Source organism: Carcharodon carcharias, chromosome 8 (assembly GCF_017639515.1).
Source record: "Carcharodon carcharias isolate sCarCar2 chromosome 8, sCarCar2.pri, whole genome shotgun sequence".
Lineage (NCBI taxonomy): Eukaryota > Metazoa > Chordata > Chondrichthyes > Lamniformes > Lamnidae > Carcharodon > Carcharodon carcharias.
The window spans coordinates 259,517-278,253 of record NC_054474.1 but is presented as its reverse complement, the minus strand read 5'-3'; the positions used below and the strand labels follow the sequence as shown (position 1 = coordinate 278,253).

Sequence of the window (18,737 nt, the reverse complement as noted above, 5' to 3'; positions counted from 1 at the left end):
CTGCTTCTGCTTGCTGTGGATCAGATAGTGCGATGTGCTCACCAGATTGTGATCCCGAGACTACTCTAAAGCTAGGTCCCACCGAGGCGTGTGTCTCTGCGTTGGTGGAGGGTGTGGGTGAGCGCTGTGACGAGACTTCAGGGAGGGTGCCTCCAGATTCCTTCCTTCAGAAGTTTCTTTTGGGGATTGATTGAAGGCCCTGGATCATGGACCCCCCCTCGGCTGCTTCCAAGATGTGCCTGCGAAAGCAAGAAGGGATAATTGGTGCATGGCCTGGCACTGTGGAACAGGGCAACTCACAGCATGGTTGTCTGATGGATGTTGCACTGCTGGACCCTCACTTGGTAGAGCAGTGCCGGCTTCACTGTCAGCTCAGGACCAGTCCCGGTCATCGCCGGCCAGCTGGATGGCTCTGTTTTCAAATGGCATGAGGACCTTGAATTCAGGCATTCCTCCACCAGTCTACAACCTTTGCCTTTTATTGTGTGCCAGCTTGTCCTGCACGGGCATAGATGGAGAGAGTGTAAGCAGGACCCCTGCCAGGTCAGGTTACAAGGGTGCCTGACATGTATATGGGTGGCGAGTGGTGCCATAGATGGGATGAGGACACGATCCACAGGGCAAATGAAGGTGTGTGTGAGAGAGTGAATGGTGATGCCCCTTGAACTGGCAGTGAGTGCGGGCCCAGTGGATGTGTGATGGGTTTGTGAGTGTGTGAGCTGGGCGTGATGAGAAGAGTGACTTGCCCTGGCAGAACAGAAGAGATCATTTAACCTCTTTCGACACTGGATGGCTGCCTTCTTTGCAGGGCGTTGGCGCTGACGAGCGCTGCCACTGCCCCCGGCATGCTGGATTAGTGACCTTGATTTTTAGTCTTCAGCTAGAATGATGCCTCCACTGCGTCCAGTAGGCACTTCAGGGAGGTGTCGCTAAATCTGACAGCATGTTTCCTCCCTTTGGCAACCTTCAGTTCCCAGCAGCTTCCTATCCTTTGAAGAGTGCTAGCTCTGTGCAGGGATGGCCTTTAAGTATTGCGCCCGGTTTACTGAAGGCCTATCAGGCAAATCAGAGGCTGACCTACCAGCAATCCGGCGTGTTTCCCAGGAGTGAATTATTAATGAGGTGGGATACGCCAGGAAGGGGACGACATGGTGTGAAAAGCCACCATTACAGTCAGCGGGTAAAACACCCTTTTTCCTGCTCGCACCCTAAATGTTAAGTAGGTAACCAATAATACTCAGTACCCAATAACAATAAAAGCCTGACCTGTGTGTGCATATCTGGGACAGAGGTTTAGCTTTTTCCCATTCAGTTGGGTTTTTACAGTCACTGCCTCTTCCATGCATATTCACTTACTCGCTAATCTAATTAATGATCTTTTGCTCATATTTCACTGTTTATTGATTCACCAAAACCATCTCTGTCTACCATCCTTTGAGTAGCTCTTCTGCAGTTGTTTTGAAAAACCTATTGGCTGCCTGCCAGAGGGATCTAGGTGTTCTAGGACGAGTCACAAAAAGTTAGTATGCAGGTACAGCAAGTAATTTAGAAATCTAATGGAATGCTAACCTTTATTACTAGAGGGATTGAACATAAAAGTAAGGACATTATGCTTCAGTTATACAGGGCATTGGTGAGACCACACCTCGAATACTGTGTGCAGTTTTGGTCTCTTTATTTAAGGAAGGATGTAAATGCGTTGGAGATGGCTCAATGGAGGGTTACTAGATTGATACCTGGAATGAGTGGGTTGTCTTATGAGGAAAGGTTAGACAGACTGGGCTTGTTTCCACTGGAGTTTAGAAGAGTGAGGGGTGATTTGATTGAAGTTTACAAGATCCTGAACGGCCTTGACAAGATGGACATGGAAAGGATGTTTCCTCTTGTGGGTGAGTCCAGAACTAGGGGGCAGTGTTTTAAAATTAGGGGTTGCTCTTTTAGGGCAGAGATGAGGAGAAATGTTTTCTCTCAGAGGGTTGTGAGACTTTGGAATTCTCTGACTCAGAAGGTGGTGGAGGCGGAGTCATTGAATATTTTTAAGGTCGAGGTAGATAAATTCTTGTTAGGCAAGGGAATCAAAGGTTATCGGGGTTGGATGGGAATGTGGAAATGAAAACACAAGAAGATCAGCCATTACCTTATTGAATGGTGGAGCAGGTTCGAGGGGCCCAATGGTCTATTCCTGTTCATATTTCTTATGTTTTTATGCTTACCCATTAAGTGCCTCTCCATTGATTTAATCAGCACTTTTGACTCAATTTTTAACAGTAGTTTTATATTTCACACTTTCCTGGTGTTGCTCAGCCCTTTTAAGTGTCTGTTTTCCAACATATCCCTATCCGATGAATGAATTTTGTCAACAAAGTGTTAGGTTGTTTTTTTTCAGATTCTACCCAGCTCCTGTGTTTGTGTTTCATTATTTTGGTAACTGTTTTCTTTTCCTCTTTTATCTCATGAATGTAGAGTCACCTCCGCCCTTGTTATTTTTGCTGAAATCTTCTTAGACCTTCCATTTTTTCTTAAGTTAAATTCTATTTTAATGAATTGGTATCATTTTACTCAGTATAATAGACACTTCCTTTTTTACCTGCCTACTGGGCACTTCTGCACTGAGAGAACAGTTAGCTGTCTGTCTGCTGGAAAACTACCCTCAATATGTTTCTCTAACAACTGGCTAAGCATAGCAGAGCTCAGCATGGGGAAATATATCTCCTTTCTAATTGTCCCATCAACCTGCTGGCTGCATACACTAGGGGTTGGAGCACAATCAGAAAGCAACTTGAACAGGGCTGTAATCCATGTTCACCCTTGAGAACTGTGAGACAATAGAATCATAAAATGATAAAGCACAGGAGGCCATTCGGCCCATTTTGGCTGTACAACCCCTTGGCCCAATTCATCCCACTCCCACTGTTCTTTCCCCATGGTCCTGTCAATCTTTTCCCTTCGAGTGTTCATCTAATTTCTCTTTGAAATTTACTATTGAACCTGCTTTCATCGCCCTTTCAGGCAGAACATTCCAGATCACAGCAACTCAAAGCATGTTCTCTTGTGTCATCTCTGATTTTTTTTCCAATCACCTTAAATGTGTGCCCTATTATTTGGTGTGGCTGAACAGATGAATGAAATAATTTTTTGCCGATCATTCTCTTTCACTGACAAAAGAACTGTGCAAACAATTGTGATAATTGATAATAAATTAAATAGTAAGGCCAGTGGATTTTCCAATTCATTGAAGGAAGGCTCTGAGCTCGTTCAAGACCTCCTCACCCTAGAATCTACCACTGCTCACCCCCACGCCCCCTGGTTTTCAGGGACGATACTAAATGTAGCTCTCCAACTCCCACTCACACACCACTCTCTTGTTCGCATGCGACCATATCTTCAGTTGATCTCTTCATCTATTCACTGCTTTAAAAAGATTTTTTTAAAATAAGAAACACAAATGGTATATTTTTGAGGCTCCTTTGTGACTCACTGTTTTATGTTGTATGTGACAGATTGATGATGAGCATGTGACACAGATGGATTTGGAAAACAGTTTAATCATGACATGGAAAGATGTTCAGGTGTGTGGTAAATCAAATCTTTTTACAAGGTGATGAATGATCAACATCTTCATCTTGACAGATTCCAGGATCGCAGCTTCAGGTGATAAGTCCTGTTTGACACACAGATTTGAAACAGTACAGCAGGCTCCAGCTGATCTCTGACAAAAGCTGAACAAGATGATAACAACAACTTGCATTTATATAACACCTTTAATGTCGTAAAATGTCCCAAGCAGCTTTACCAGAAACATTATCATACAAAAATTTGCCACCAAAACATGTGAAAAAAACATTGGCACTGATGACCGAAAGCTTGGCCAAAAACTCCTACCCAGGGATTCCATTGCAATGACCTCGAGTCCACTTTGCTAAAGTGGTTCCTGGCTCCAGCCCTACTAGACTCCATAAAGAGAGTTAAGAATTGTTGAAAGGGGGGATAAGGTTTTGACATGAAAGGGTAAAGCAAGCTGCTTTGGGGAGATGTGAGAGTTCGACTTGAGGTGAGAGGTGTTAGGAGGGCACAAGTGCTGGTAGATGAAAAATGACTAAGGGTGGAGCTGGGTTATGTTGTCACCATCCCATAGCCTGGGAAGTGGCCATGTTGAACAAGGATCTCAAGAAGTGGGGAGAATAATCATCCTCTAATAGAAATGAGAAAGTATTTGTTGTATATAGTTCTATTTACAGACAGAATGCTTTAATTGGACATTGATAGAATCTTTTCAGATTGCATGCTGGCCACAGTAATCCTTATTTCAGTCCAGTGCTTCCTTGAGGTTACCATTGTTACACATTCATTGGGAATGGGAAGTCTGGATAAATTGACCTCTCAGATTGATGTGTGGGAGTTACAGAGAGTATATTTTTCCTGTTTGGTTTACAGCTTTCCCAGGCTGGTGATCTGATCATGGAGGTATATGTTGAGACAAAGATGACAGACTGTTGCATTACACTCAAGGTAAGTTTGAAATGTGTGAGAGAAATCCATCAGTTCCCAGGAGCAACCAACAGGTTTATTGGCAAAAGATTCTTGGTGCAAGCAAAAGTGGCACAAGCACTTTTTGTGATTCACTTTTTAGTGCAATCCTCTGCATTCCTGTTACCCCATATAGCATGTTAAACAAAAAATGTAAAAGCAATAAGGTTAAAACAGAAGAAGTTAAATTCCTGTTGGCATATTGCAGGGTTCAAATATGAGGCAACACAAGTCATTACTGAGGAAGCATAAGAGGAATCTGATGGAACTTTGTTATATTTTTGGGTGAAATAGATTTGAGATAAACAACCAGAGAATCAAAGTAAACAAACTAAGTGAGATGAATTTGTGTAGAGAGGATGAAGAAGTTTGGCCAACAGCCAGGTACATGGAGATTTTTCCTGTTTAAAGAATTCCTTATGTTATAGATTATAGTGATCGGTCTGTTACTTGCTTTCACAGTGAGCCATTATTTTTTTATTCATTCATAGAATGTGGGCTTCACTGGCCAGGCCAGCATTTATTGCCCATCCCTAATTGCCCCTGAGAAGGTGGTGGTGAGCTGCCTTCTTGAACCGCTGCAGTCCATGTGCTGTAGATACACCCACAGTGCTGTTAGGGAGGGAGTTCCAGGATTTTGACCCAGCGACGACAGTGAAGGAACAGCGATATATTTCTAAGTCAGGATAGTGAGTGAATTGGAGGAGAACTTCCAGGTGGTGTTCCCATCTATCTGCTGCCCTTGTCCTTCTAGATGGTAGTGGTTCTGGGTTTGGGAGGTGCTGTTTAAGGAACCTTGGTGAATTCCTGTGGTGCATCTTGTAGATGGTACACACTGCTGCTACTGTGCGTCGGTGGTGGAGGGAGTGAATGTTTGTGGAGCGGGTGCCAATCAAGCTGCTGCTTTGTCCTCGATGGTGTTGAGCTTCTTGAGTGTTGTGGGAGCTTCACTCATCCAGGCAAGTAGGGAGTGTCCCATCACACTCCTGACTTGTGCCTTGTAGATGGTGGACAGGCTTTGGGGAGTCAGAATGGGAGTTACTCATCGCAGGATTCCCAGCATCTGACCTGTTCTTGTAGCCACAGTATTTATACGGCTAGTCCAGTTCAGTTTCTGGTCAATGGTAACCCCCAGGATGTTGACAGTGGGGGATTCAGTGATGGTAATGCCATTGAACATTGAGGGGCAATGGTTAGATTCTCTCTTGTTGGAGATGGTCATTGCCTGGCACTTGTGTGGCACGAATGTTACTTGCCACTTGTCAGCCCAAGCCTGGATATTGTCTTGCAGATTGGACATAGACTGCTTCAGTATCTGAGGAGTTGCAAATGATGCTGAACATTGTGCAATCATCAGCGAACATCGCCACTTCTGACCTTATGATGGAAGGAAGGTCATTGATGAAGTAGCTGAAGATGGTTGGGCTGAGGACACTACCCTGAGGAACTCCTGCAGTGATGTCCTGGAGCTGAGATGACTGATTTCCAACAACCACAACCATCTTCCTTTGAGCTAGTTATGACTTTGTCTTTAGCTGCACCATCACCATAGGCTAGTACTGTGATTATGTTGCTGGATTATTAATGCAGATACATGAGTTTAATTCCAGCCATGGCAGCTGGAGTATTTAAATTCAGTTAACTAAATAAATACAAAATTAAAAACTAACATCGGTAATGGTGACCATGAAACTACTGGATGATGTAGCCATCTGATTCACTAATGTCCTTTAGGGTAGGAAATCTGCCATCCTTACCCAATCTGGTCTACATGTGACTCCAGACCAACAGCAATGTGGTTAACTCTTGTCCTTTGAAATGGCTGAACAAGCCACTCAGGCTATGTTTGCTGATGCCACAACTACAGGGGTGCAAACCCCACTCCTGCACTGACAGCAATATCCCAGCCAGCTGCCTGAATCAAAGATGGCACAGACCAAACTCAGCCAGAAAAAATTATACCTTGAACTGGAAAATGAAAACAATGCTGTATCCCCTTCTCTAAAAAAAAGACGACCCATTTTTTAATAAAACTGATATATATTTAAGCAGATTGAGCATCAGATAATTATTGCAGGAGATTGAGACAATTCCTGAGAGAGCCGTTTCAAGATGTGACTGTAATGCTCCAGAGAGCAGCACTTTTCTGATCTGGCAGATATTTTGACAATTTAAATGGACAATGCAATATTTTACTCTATTCCATGATGTATCTTTCCTGGGGAGTATGTGATGGGACAATGTACAGAGAAGTTTCTTCTGTGTCTAGCCAGTGCTGCAAGTGCAGGAGAGAGGCAGCAAGTGAGGTGTGAGCAGGAGGTGGCGAGGACATGAGATGGGTAAGCTGGAGGCAGTGGGCAGGAGGCAGTGAATGAGGCAGTGAGTATTCAGTTCGGGGGCAGACTGGATGGCACAGGAGTAAACCAGTAGTGCCACCCAACAATGACATCAGTGATGGGAAAAATGGCACAAACGTTAGCAACACAGTGGGTGCTAAATGGGCAGGTGAAATGTTCCTGTTTAACATCAGGAATTACATGGGACAAAAAAATTAAAAAGACATGAATAATGGATCTTCATCATTACTGTCATCTTAGATTGTGGGTCTTTAGCATCACAGTCTCGGTGGTTTGTTAACATTGGAATGTCATTTCTGATAACACATCTACGCTTACAGGTATCACCTACAATGACATCAGAGGAACTGACAAATCAGGTGCTCGATATGAAGAACATATTAGCTGGAGAAAAAGACATCTGGGTTACCTTTGAAGCCATTGAAAATGGTGAATTAGGTGAGTGGGTAATTCTTTTCACTGGGTGAATGGGTGAATAGACATAGAAATATAGAAACTAGGAGCAGGAGTCGGTCATTCAGCCCTTTGAGCCTGCTCCGCCATTCAGTATGATCATGGCTGATCCTCTATTTCAATGCCATACTCCTGCACTTTCCCCATACCCCTTGATGCCTTTAGAGTCCAGAAATCTATCCATTTCCTTCTTAAATATATTCAGTGACTTGGCCTCCACAGCCTCTGTGTAGAGAATTCCACAGGTTCACCACCCCCTGAGTGAAGAGGTTTCTCCTCATCTTAGTCCTAAATGGTCTACCCCGTATCCTGAGACTGTGACCCCTTGTTCTAGACCCTCCAACCCAGATGAAACATCGTCCCTGCATCCAATCTGTCCATCCCTGTCAGAATTTTAGACGTTTCAATGAGATCTCCTCTCATTCTTTTAAACTCCAGTGAACACAGGCCTAGTCACCAAATCTCTCCTCATATGACAATCCTGCCATCCCAGGAATCAATCTGCACTCCCTCTATGGCAAGTATATCCTTTCTTAGGTAAGGAAACTGAAACTGCCCACAATACTCCAGGTGTGGTCTCACCAAGGCCCTGTACAGCTGCAGTAAGACATCCTTGCTCCTGTACTCAAGTCCTTTCACAATGAAGGCCAACATACCATTTGCTTTCTCAACTGCTTGCTGCACCAACATGTTTGCTTTCAGTGATTGGTGTACAAGGACACCCAGGTCCCTTTGTACATCAACATTTCTCAATCTATTACCATTTAAACAATAATCTGACATTCTGTTTTTCCTACCAAAGTGCATAACTTCACACTTATCCATGTTATACTGCATCTGCCATGTATTTGCCCACTCACTCAACCTGTCTAAATCGCCTTGAAGCCTCTTAACACCCTCCCCATTGCTTACATTCCTACCAGTTTTGTGTCATCAGCAAACTTGGAAATATTACATTTGGTTCCCTCATCCAAACCATGAATATATATATTGTGAAGCACTGATTCCTGTGGTACCCCAATAGTCACTGCCTGCCACTCCAAAAAAAGACCTATTTATTCTTACTCTCAGTTTCCTGTCTGCTCAGCAATTCTCAATCCATGCCAATATATTACCTCCAATCCTATGTACTTCAATTTTACACACCAACCTCTTATGTGAGACTTTATCAAAAGCTTTCTGAAAATGCAAATATACCACATCCACTGGTTCTCCCTTATCTATTCTGCTAGTTACGTCCTCAAAGAACTCGAGTAGGTTTGTCAAACATAATTTCCCTTTCATAAATCCATGTTGACTTTGTCTAATCCCGCTGATATTTTCTGTTATCACATCCTTTATAATAGACTCTAGCATTTTCCCTACTGCTGAAGTTAAGCTAACCGGTCTGTAATTCACCACTTTCTTCCTCCTTTTTTAAGCAGTGGAGTTACATTTGCCGCTCTCCAATCTTCTGGGACTGTTCCAGAATCTTCAGAATTTTGGAAAGTGACAACCAATGCATCCACTATTTCCATGGCCACCTCCTTTAGTACCCTGGGATGTAGATTATCAGGCTCTGGGGATTTATCAGCTTTCAGTCCCATTAATTTCTCCAGCACTATTGTTTTAATAATACTAATTTCCTTCAATTCCTCCTTCTCATTGGACCCTTGGTTCCCTAGCATTTCTGGGAAGTTATTTGTGTCTTCCTCCATGAAGACAGAACTAAAGTAGTTGTTTAATTGCTTGGTTTTCCATTATAAATTCTCCCATTTTAGACTGTAAGGGACCTACATTTGTCTTCACTAATCCTTTTCTTTTTACATACTTTTAGAAGCTTTTACAGTCTACTTTTATGTTCCTTGCAAGTTTTTACTTTCATACTCTGTTTTTCCCTTTTAATCAATCCCTTGGTCCTCCTTTGCTGAATTCTAAACTGCTTGCAATCCTCAGGCTTGCTACTCTTTCTAGCAACTTTACATGATTCTGCTTTGGATCTAATACTATCCTTAATTTCTTTTGTTAGCCATGGTTGGGCCACTTTTCCTGTTGTACTTTTTGCATCAGAAAGGAATGTATAACTGATGCAACGCATACATTTGTTCCTTAAACATTAGCTATTGTCTATCTACCATCATGCCTTTTAATGAAGTTCCCCAATCTATCTTAGTTAACTCACACCTCATACCTTCATAGCTTCCTTTTTGCTAAGATTTAGGATCCTAGTTTCATTTTCTATCCTAATGAAGAATTCCATCATGTTATGGTCACTGGGTGAGTGGATGAGCGTGTGAATCTTTTCATTGGATGAATGGCTTCATAAACCATTTCTGTTCACTTCAGAATGATGGACTCCTGTATTGATGTTGTTTTCAATGTTGGTTTGTGGAAACTGTATAATCACAACAGGTTTGCAGTATCTGACCTACATACTCAGTGGCTCAATGTTTCCTGATCTCCACAGAACGCCCTCTCCACCCAAAGGAAAAGGTTCTGGAACAAGCTCTCCAATGGTGTAAACTAGCAGAGCCCAGCTCAGCCTATCTGGTCGTGAAGAAACTCCCAGCAGGAGAAGGTGGAAATCTTTACTCAGGTAAAGACTCATTACAACTATGGCATATAAGTGAGACGCACAGTGCACAACCTATAGAGCTGTGAAGAAGCAGCAAACACCAAACCTACTCTGCATGCAGCCTGGAAGCCTGCTCAGGGTCCAAATTTAAAAAAAAACTGACTTGTGTGCACTGTGCTGTCTCATTTCACCTAATGCTGCACTTTTGCTTAAATTATGTTTGCTGTGCTGATCAGTGATAACAAAATTGATGGGGTGAAATTCAACTTTAGCAGCATTGCAAAACAATAATGGAAAAATCAAGCAAAGTGCATGATAAATGGACAATCCACAGTCAGCTCAGCTGAGGATGCATTTCACTCTGATTGTGGGTAAAATTGGCTTTTGTTCTATTCAGTCAAATCTCTTTGATAAACATATACCAAGTAGTCGTTTGGTAGGAGAGAACTTGAGTATCGCTGAAGAAAGAGACGTCTAAGCTTTTCGCTGTGCATACACATATCAGGCACATAACATTCCTGTTCATATTAATTCCCATTTACATCAAATGAAATATAAACCTTGTTGAACTTGGTGTATTCTCATATGAGAATAGCTGTCCAGCCCCCAGAGGAAACATTGTTTGGCAGACAGCTCAGGCTCTCTGATCTCTGTGATGAATTTCACAATCATTGTCGATACAAGTTAAGAGGTTTCAAGGGCTTATGGTTTGTGGTTTTTGAAACTTCAAAGGGCCTGGGTGATTGACATTTTTATTTGCTTGCAGTCCAGACATTTTTTTTTTCAAGCATTGGAGAAAGTTATCAATGGATTATTTTTTATCCAAAGCTATTTTTTTTGCACATCCCACTACACACTATGGGATTCATTGTTTCTCGAAAGTGTGCTGTTATGATCCCAGCTGATGTCAAAAAACAAAGAAAAGTACAGCACAGGAACAAGCCCTTCGGCCCTCCAAGCCTGCACTGGTCATATTGCCCGTCAACTAAAACATTTTGCACTTCCAGGGTCTGTGTCCCTCTATTCCCATCCTATTAATCTATTTGTCAAGCTGCCTCTTAAACACCACTATCGTACCTGCTTCCACCACCTCCTCTGGCAGCGAATTCCAGACACTCACTACCCTCTGTGTAAAAAAACTTGCCCCGCACATCTCCTCCATAGTTTTTTCCTGAACTAGATATTCGTGACAGGTAATGGTAGAATCCCTTTGTGATCTGAATGTTATTTGTGTATTTCTTAAATCTCTCTGACTCTCAGTATTAGCTGAGTTAGGACTTTACACAAATCATGAAATGTTTTTTTCCCCAGTAAGGCGGACATACAAAATGACAAATAAAATCAGTTTCAGTTGTTTGCATTTAAAGCAAGCCTTCACATTGTAATATAATGAAAACATATAAGCTTTGTTGTCCCAACTCAGAATGCTATCTTCCTTAATCTTGTCTTTTAATGCACAAACCCAATTGGTACATGAGGAACTCATTCCCTGTTTTGATTTTTTAAATATTTGACAGCAAATAAAAGTGACACTCCAAAGTGCGGGGTCTTGAAGTGTCGAGAGGAACCACCAAAACTTTTGTCGGGAAACAAGTTCCATGAACGGTATTTTGTTCTACGAGATCGTAAGCTGCTTCTTTTTAAGGATAAAAAGGTAAACTGGCGAGCATTATTTCTGACATGAGGATGTGAACAAATTGATCTCATTACTGACTTGTGGAGTTCCGCAGGGGTCAGTGTTGGGACTACAACTTTTCTCTTTATACATTAATGATCTAGATGAAGGAACTGAGGGCATCCTGGCTAAGTTTGCAGATGATACAAAGACAGGTGGAGGGACAGGTAGTATTGAGGAGGCGGGGAGGATGCAGAAGGATTTTGACAGGTTAGGAGAATGGGCAAAGAGGTGGCAGATGGAATATAACATGGGGAAATGTGAGGTCATGCACTTTGGTAGGAAGAATAGAGGCATAGACTATTTTCTAAATGGGGAGAGAATTCAGAAATCTGGAGTGCAAAGGGACTTGGGAGTCCTAGTCCAGGATTCTCTTAAGGTTAACTTGCAGATTGAGTCAGTAGTTAGGAAGGCAAATGCAATGTTGGCGTTGATTCTGAGAGGACTAGAATATAAAAGCAGGGATGTGCTGCTGAGGCTTTATAAGGCTCTGGTCAGACCACATTTAGAATATTGTGAGCAATTTTGGGCCCTGTACCTCAGGAAGGATGTGCTGGCCCTGGAGAGGGTCCAGAGGAGGTTCACGAGAATGATCCCAGGAATGAAAGGCTTAACATATGAGAAACGTTTGAGGACTCTGGGTCTATACTTGATGGAGTTTAGAAGAATGAGGGGGGATCTGATTGAAACTTACAGAATACTGAAAGGTCTGGATAGAGTGGACGTGGGGAAGATGTTTTCATTAGTAGGAGAGACTAGGACCCGAGGGCACAGCCTCAGAGTAAAGGAAAGACCTTTTAGAATAGAGATGAGGTAAAACTTCTTTAGCCAGAGAGTGGTGAATCTATGGAATTCATTGCCACAGAAGGCTGTGGAGGCCAGGTCATTGAGTGTATTTAAGATGGAGATAGATAGGTTCTTGATTGGTAAGAGGATCAAAGGTTACGGGGAGAAGGTGGGAGAATGGGGTTGAGAAACTTATCAGCCATGACTGAATGGCAGAGCAGACTCGATGGGCCGAATGGCTTAATTTCTGCTCCTATGTCTTATGGTCTTATTGCAGCATAGAGCCTGTGATGGGAACAATGCCCATGTTAGTAAGTTGTTCCTTGTGTTTATCTGTGGGAGGAATAACACACAAGATTCTAAAAAATCTAAGACCTATAATTATTTGAATCCTCTGTCGGCAGGATGTTCTGAATGCTCTTTCTATTTACCCAATCTCCTTTAGCTAGGCAGTTGGGTGATAGAATGAATTTGCACAGTCAGCTATATGGAATTGACTCACTGAATTGAGTGACTACTTCAATACAATTTACCAGAATATATCTGGTTTCTGGCGGTGGGGCGGGATGGGGTCGGGGGGTGGCGACTGGGAATTGAGAAGTTAGTGATAAATATTTTCTGAAGGAATATTACACAGGCAACTACATTTAATTAAAAACATGTTAGTTACCCATGGCTCAGAGGAATAGTCGCCATCAGTCAGATAGATCCAGAAGGTGACAGTTTTGATCCTCTGGCCCATACTGAATTAATTGATCTCAGCTGAGACAGGGAAATAGTCATAGTGCCCTTAAGCTGAGAGGAGAATATCACAGAGCTGTAACCCCTGATCAACCTCCCTAGTGGATAGATTGGAGTAGTTGGAACAGTTTTCCTTGGAGAAGGTTGAGAGGAGATTTGATAGAGGTGTTCAAAATGATGAGGGGTCTGGACAGAGTAGAGTCATAGAGTTGGCGACAATGGCAGTTCCTCAACTTGAGGATAGCATCTACTCAGGGTTGTGAGTTTCTGCCTGAGGTTGTCATGGGACTTGAACAGGCCAATTCTGTAGATCTTTGGACACATGAAGCAGGACGTCCCATGAGGTAATGGGATCCAGAATGCAGGATTTGCTTCCTTTTCTTTCCTTCTCCACCACTGCTCTGCCTCACCATTAAGATGTTGGGACTCAAAGCCTGAGACAGCTTGATCGACAAGTTAGCATGATTCTAAAAGATTTGTTGCAACAGCATCCCAGTCATTAATATCAATGCTGTCGCACTTCAAGGAGAGTTTCAGAATGTCTTTGAAGTGGTTTCTTTGTCCTCCCCTGGAATTTTAGCCATTTGAGAGTTGAGAAAACAGGATCTGGAGGGGAAGATGACTTTTGGCCATCTGGACACATTGCTTAGCCCATTGTAATTGATTTTTCAGGAGTATTGTCTGAATGCTTGTGGAACTGGCTTCAAAAAGGACACCAGCATTTGTTTGAACGTCCTTCTATTGAAACCAAAGGATGCGGCAGAGGCATTGCTGATGGATTTTCTCTAGCACTCTTAAATGTCTCTGACACACAGCCCACATCTCAGCAAGACAGGAGTTTGGTGATGACAATTTTTATTGACTTGTGGAAATCTTTGCGTCAAACACTCACTGCTGTAGTTTGTAGAAGGCTGAACTGGCGCAACTGATCTGGTGTTGGATCTCTTTATCAATAATGGCTTTTTGAGAGAGGTGGCTGCCAAAGTATGGGAAGTGCTCAACGTATTCCATCCTTCAATGTATGTGGGAGGTAGAATATTTGGCTGATCAGATGTGTTTTTTTGTTTTGGCAACTTTCAAGACCAGGCCGAGTTTCTTGTACACAGAATTGAAGAGATGGAGTGGGACTTGCACACCTGGTACAGAGCGAGCAACAGCACTGCAATAATCTACAAACTGTAGATCATGTATATCCATGGTGGTCAGTTTAGTTTTGGGACAGAGGCAAGTGAGGTTAAAGAGGTTTCCATCCACATGGTATTTAATGCTGACATCAGAGGATAGTTGATCTTTGATGAGTGACTCGCCAATACCAGGTGGTGGACATCCAAATCACTGGAGCACAACCCACAGAGCCTCGCAATTTACTGAGTCAAATGCTTTGATCAGGTTAATGAATACAATGAAGAGTTCCTGGTGTTGTTCTCGATAATTTTCTTGGATTTTCTTGACAACAAAGACTATGTCAGAGATTCACCTGGAAAAACTCAGCAGGTCTGGCAGCATCAGCGGAGAAGAAAAGAGTTGACGTTTCGAGTCCTCATGACCCTTCGACAGAACTTGAGTTCGAGTCCTGGACTCGAACTCAAGTTCTGTCGAAGGGTCATGAGGACGCGAAACGTCAACTCTTTTCTTCTCCACCGATGCTGCCAGACCTGCTGAGTTTTTCCAGGTAATTCTGTTTTTGTTTTGAATTTCCAGCATCCGCACTTTTTCTGTTTTTATCTCTATGTCAGAGATTCGTTTGGAAGTTCTAAAGCTGCACTATCTCTGGGAGGATTCCCTCAGCCACAGGAATCAGAAGAATGTGTGTCAGAATTTTCCCTCCCATGGACAAGAGGGAAATACTTTGGTAATTTCCACAGCATGATTTTTCTCCTTTCTGAAGATAGTTACAATTGTCACATTCCTGAAGTCGAGGAGGAGTTCCTTTTCCTCCCAAATCCATAGAATGAGTGCATGGATTCTCCCTGTGAGCAAAACTACGCCAGCTTTGAAGATCCCAGCTGAAGTACCACTGGGGCTATAGACTTTGTCATTTTTCATTATTTGATGAAAAACCGCTTGTTGCGGCTCTTCCATCGATGGTGGTTCATCCCCTGGATTCTGCCACAGGAAACTGGGGGAAAGCCTGGAGAGTGTCAGCTATCAATGCAGAGTTTCTTTTCTATTTTCTTTCACAGGATGTGGGCATCACTGGCTAGGCCAGAATGCATGGCTGAGATGTTGAAAATGTTCTTTCCAATGTTGGTGGATGACATTGTCATTGTTGGAAAGAACATGCCATCCTGTGAGTGAAGAGGAATTTGTCAATTTGACTTTGATCTGTAGATTGCCGTGGTGGCTTTAAAAGGCTTCACATGTCATGATGGTCCACCATCACCTGGAAGTTCCCCTTAAAGCCGCTCACCATCCTGACTTGGAAATATATCACCGTTCCTTCACTGTCACTGGGTCAAAATCCTGGAACTCCCTAACAGCACTGTGGGTGTACCTACACCACATAGACTGCAGCAGCTGAAGAAGGCAGCTCACCACCACCTTCTCAAGGGCAATTCGGGATGGGTAATTAATGCTGACCCAGCCAGCAAAGCCCACATCCCATGAATGAATAAAAAAAAAAGCAGTCAGCATACTGTTGGGTCTCTCAGGCTTTCTCTTCCCACCCCCTGTCCTTTATCTTATAGATTTGTCTTTAGGCATCAGCTTTGATCTATTGGACTGCTGCCTTCTTGACTTGTGACCTTGGATTGTTTGCCAGGCACTGAAGGCTGCTCATTTTTGGTGCAGGAGGCCACATATTCGAGCAGCATTTTTGTCAAATCAGTCCTGGTGAGAGCAATGGTGAACCCAATGGTCTGGGCGCAGGAGTCTAGAAAAACTGACTTTATTTGATCCCACTGTTCCAGAATTGAATTAGATGTGTGAAGATTTTCTATATTTGTCATGAGCTGCAATTAGAAAAGGGGTCTGCACAGCATAGAGGCAGAGAGTCACTTACAGCACTAAGGGGTCTTTAGTTCCATTGAGTCCATGCCGCTGACTCCCCGTGCGGAATCTGGCCACCTTCACTCCCCCACACAGTCCCCCTAACCCTACAGGATATTTCCTTCAAACACTCATCTAATTTCCTTTTGAAATCATTCATTGTTTCCATTTCCACTGCTCTCGTGGGCAGTGAGTTCCAGGTCATTACCCACTCGCATTTTCCCTGCATATTTTGACCAAAAGCTTCAATCTAATCCTGGTACATTCAACCAATGTGGAGTGTTTTTCCTTGTTTACCTTTACCTGTCATAATCATGTGCACCTTGATCATATCTTGCCTCTATTTCCTTTGCTCCAAGGAGAAAAATCCCAGCTTTTCCAATTTACCTTGTATCTAAAACTCCCTATCTCTGGAACCATTCTGGTAAATCTCCTCTGTTCCCTCTCAACAACCCTCACCTCTTTCCTGAAGTGTGGTGGGTAGATCTGGGTGCAATATTCAATTTGGGGCCTAACCAGATCTTTATAAAGGTTCAGCAAAACTTCCCTGCTTTTGTACTTAATGCCTCTATCTATGCACTACAAGATCCCCAGACACTTTGCTAACTACTGTCTCACTATGCCCCAGCACCTTCAAACATCTATGCAAAATGATCCTGCTGTCCCTGCACACTCTTTAAGACTGTGCCATTAGGGCTATATTATACCTTCTGCAAAAGTGCATCACCTGACACTTGTCTGTATTAAATTCTATCTGGCAGTTATCTGTTCATTCTGTATCCTATCTATACCCTGCTGCAGGCAATTCATAGCCAACTAACTGAGTGAAGACTTGGGGTTTGGTGAGGGGGGAGTTTTAAGTGTTAATTTTGTTCTTAAATGTTGCTCTTAAAACCTAAACTAGTCTCTAATTAGCAGTAACTGGAAAGTACTCCTTAAGCAGGCTAATTTCTTTCTTTCGTGCAATTTAGACCGGGTAAACTCACTCTCTGCTGTCGGAGCTGAGTAGTTAATTAGCTAACTGATTGAATCTGGTAACTAGAGCCCCAGTTGAGTTTACTATAAATTCAGGGTTCTTTAGTGCAGCCTTGGCAAACTGAGTGAAAACTTGGATTTTGGTGAGAAGGGAGTGAAGGAGTTGTTTGTTTCCCTTTCCTATCTTTCTCACCCCATAGAAATTGGTCCTTGCTCTACTACAAAGAAAGGAGCAGTTTGGTGAGTATCCGTGGGTGGGTAATCACAGAATCACAGAACTTTAATGGCACAGAGGAGGCCATTCAGCCCATTGTGTCTGCACCAGTTCTTCAAATGGGCATTATGACCTTGTGCCATTGCCCTGCATTTTCCCTTACCCATGCACATTTTTTCTATTCAAATAATCATCTAATGCCCTCTTGAATGTGCCAATTGAACTTGCCCCTACCACACTTCCAGGCAGTGCATCCAAACCCAAACCTCTCGTTGTGTGAAAGTTTTTTCTCAAGTCACATTTGCTTCTTTTACAAATCACTTTAAATCTGTGCCCTCTTGTCCTTGATCCTTCTTACAAGTGGGAACAGCTTCTCCCTATCTGCTCTGTCCAGCCTTCTCATGATTTTGAACATCTCTATCAAATCTCCTCTTAACTTCTTCTCTCCAAGGAGAACAGTCCCAACCTCTCCAATCTATCCTCATAGCTGAAGTTTCTCATCCCTGGAACCATTCTTGTAAGCCTCTTCTGCACTCTCTCCAATGTGTTCACATCCTTCCTATAATCTGGTGCCCAGAAATATATACAATACTCCAGCTGAGGTCTAACGAGTGCCTAATATTAATTCAGCATAATCTCCCTGCTCTTGTACCCAATGCCCCTATTAATAAAGCCCAGGATACTATATGCTTTATTAACTGCTCTCTCCACCTGTCCCACCACCTTCAATGATCGATGCACAAATACACCCTGCACCTGCACCGTCTTCAAAATTTCGCCCCTTATTTTACATTGTCTGTACATGTTCTTCCTGCCAAAATTCTTCACCTCACACTTCTCCGCATTAAACTTCATCTGGCACATGTCTGCCCACTCCACCAACTTGTCTCTGTCCTCTTGAAATTCCACACTGTCCTCCTCACAGTTCACAACACTCCTAAGCTTCATATCATCTGCAAACTTTGAAATTGAACTGCGCACCAAGATCTAGATCATTAATATATATCAGGAAAAACAAGGGTCCCCATACTGACCCCTGGGGAACTCCGCTACAAATCTTCCTCCAGCATGTAAAATATCCATTGACCATTATTCTCTGCTTCCTATTTTTCAGCCAATTTTGTATCCACGTTGCTACTGTCCCTTTTATTCCATGAGCAATAACTTTTCTCACAAGCCTGTTGTGTGGCACTGTGTCAAATGCCTTTTGAAAGTCCATGTACGCCATATCGACAGCATTACCCTCATCGACCTTTTCTGTTACCTCTTCAAAAAACCCCAGAAAGTTGGTTAAACACGATTTCCCCTTTAGAAATCCATGCTGGCTCTTCCTTATTGACCCATGTTTCTCCATGTGACTACTAATTCTATCCTGAATAGTTATTTCTAGAATCTTATCCACCACTGAAGTTAAACTGACTGATCTGTAATTGCTGGGCTTATCCTTACAACCTATTTTGAACAAGG

At 42.8% G+C, this 18,737-nt stretch overlaps 1 protein-coding gene across 6 annotated transcripts in view; it reads left to right on the top strand.

Moving 5' to 3' along the window:
* arap3 (ArfGAP with RhoGAP domain, ankyrin repeat and PH domain 3) overlaps positions 1 to 18,737 on the top strand; it is a 491,562-nt gene that overhangs the window by 411,049 nt on the left and 61,776 nt on the right. For all 6 annotated transcript variants that reach the window (XM_041193181.1, XM_041193177.1, XM_041193179.1 and 3 more), the window contains 5 exons: positions 3,501 to 3,569; positions 4,435 to 4,509; positions 7,205 to 7,322; positions 9,784 to 9,912; positions 11,409 to 11,545. In XM_041193181.1, the coding sequence (XP_041049115.1) occupies positions 3,501 to 3,569; positions 4,435 to 4,509; positions 7,205 to 7,322; positions 9,784 to 9,912; positions 11,409 to 11,545 (528 nt within the window). The remainder of the gene's footprint in view (positions 1 to 3,500; positions 3,570 to 4,434; positions 4,510 to 7,204; positions 7,323 to 9,783; positions 9,913 to 11,408; positions 11,546 to 18,737) is intronic.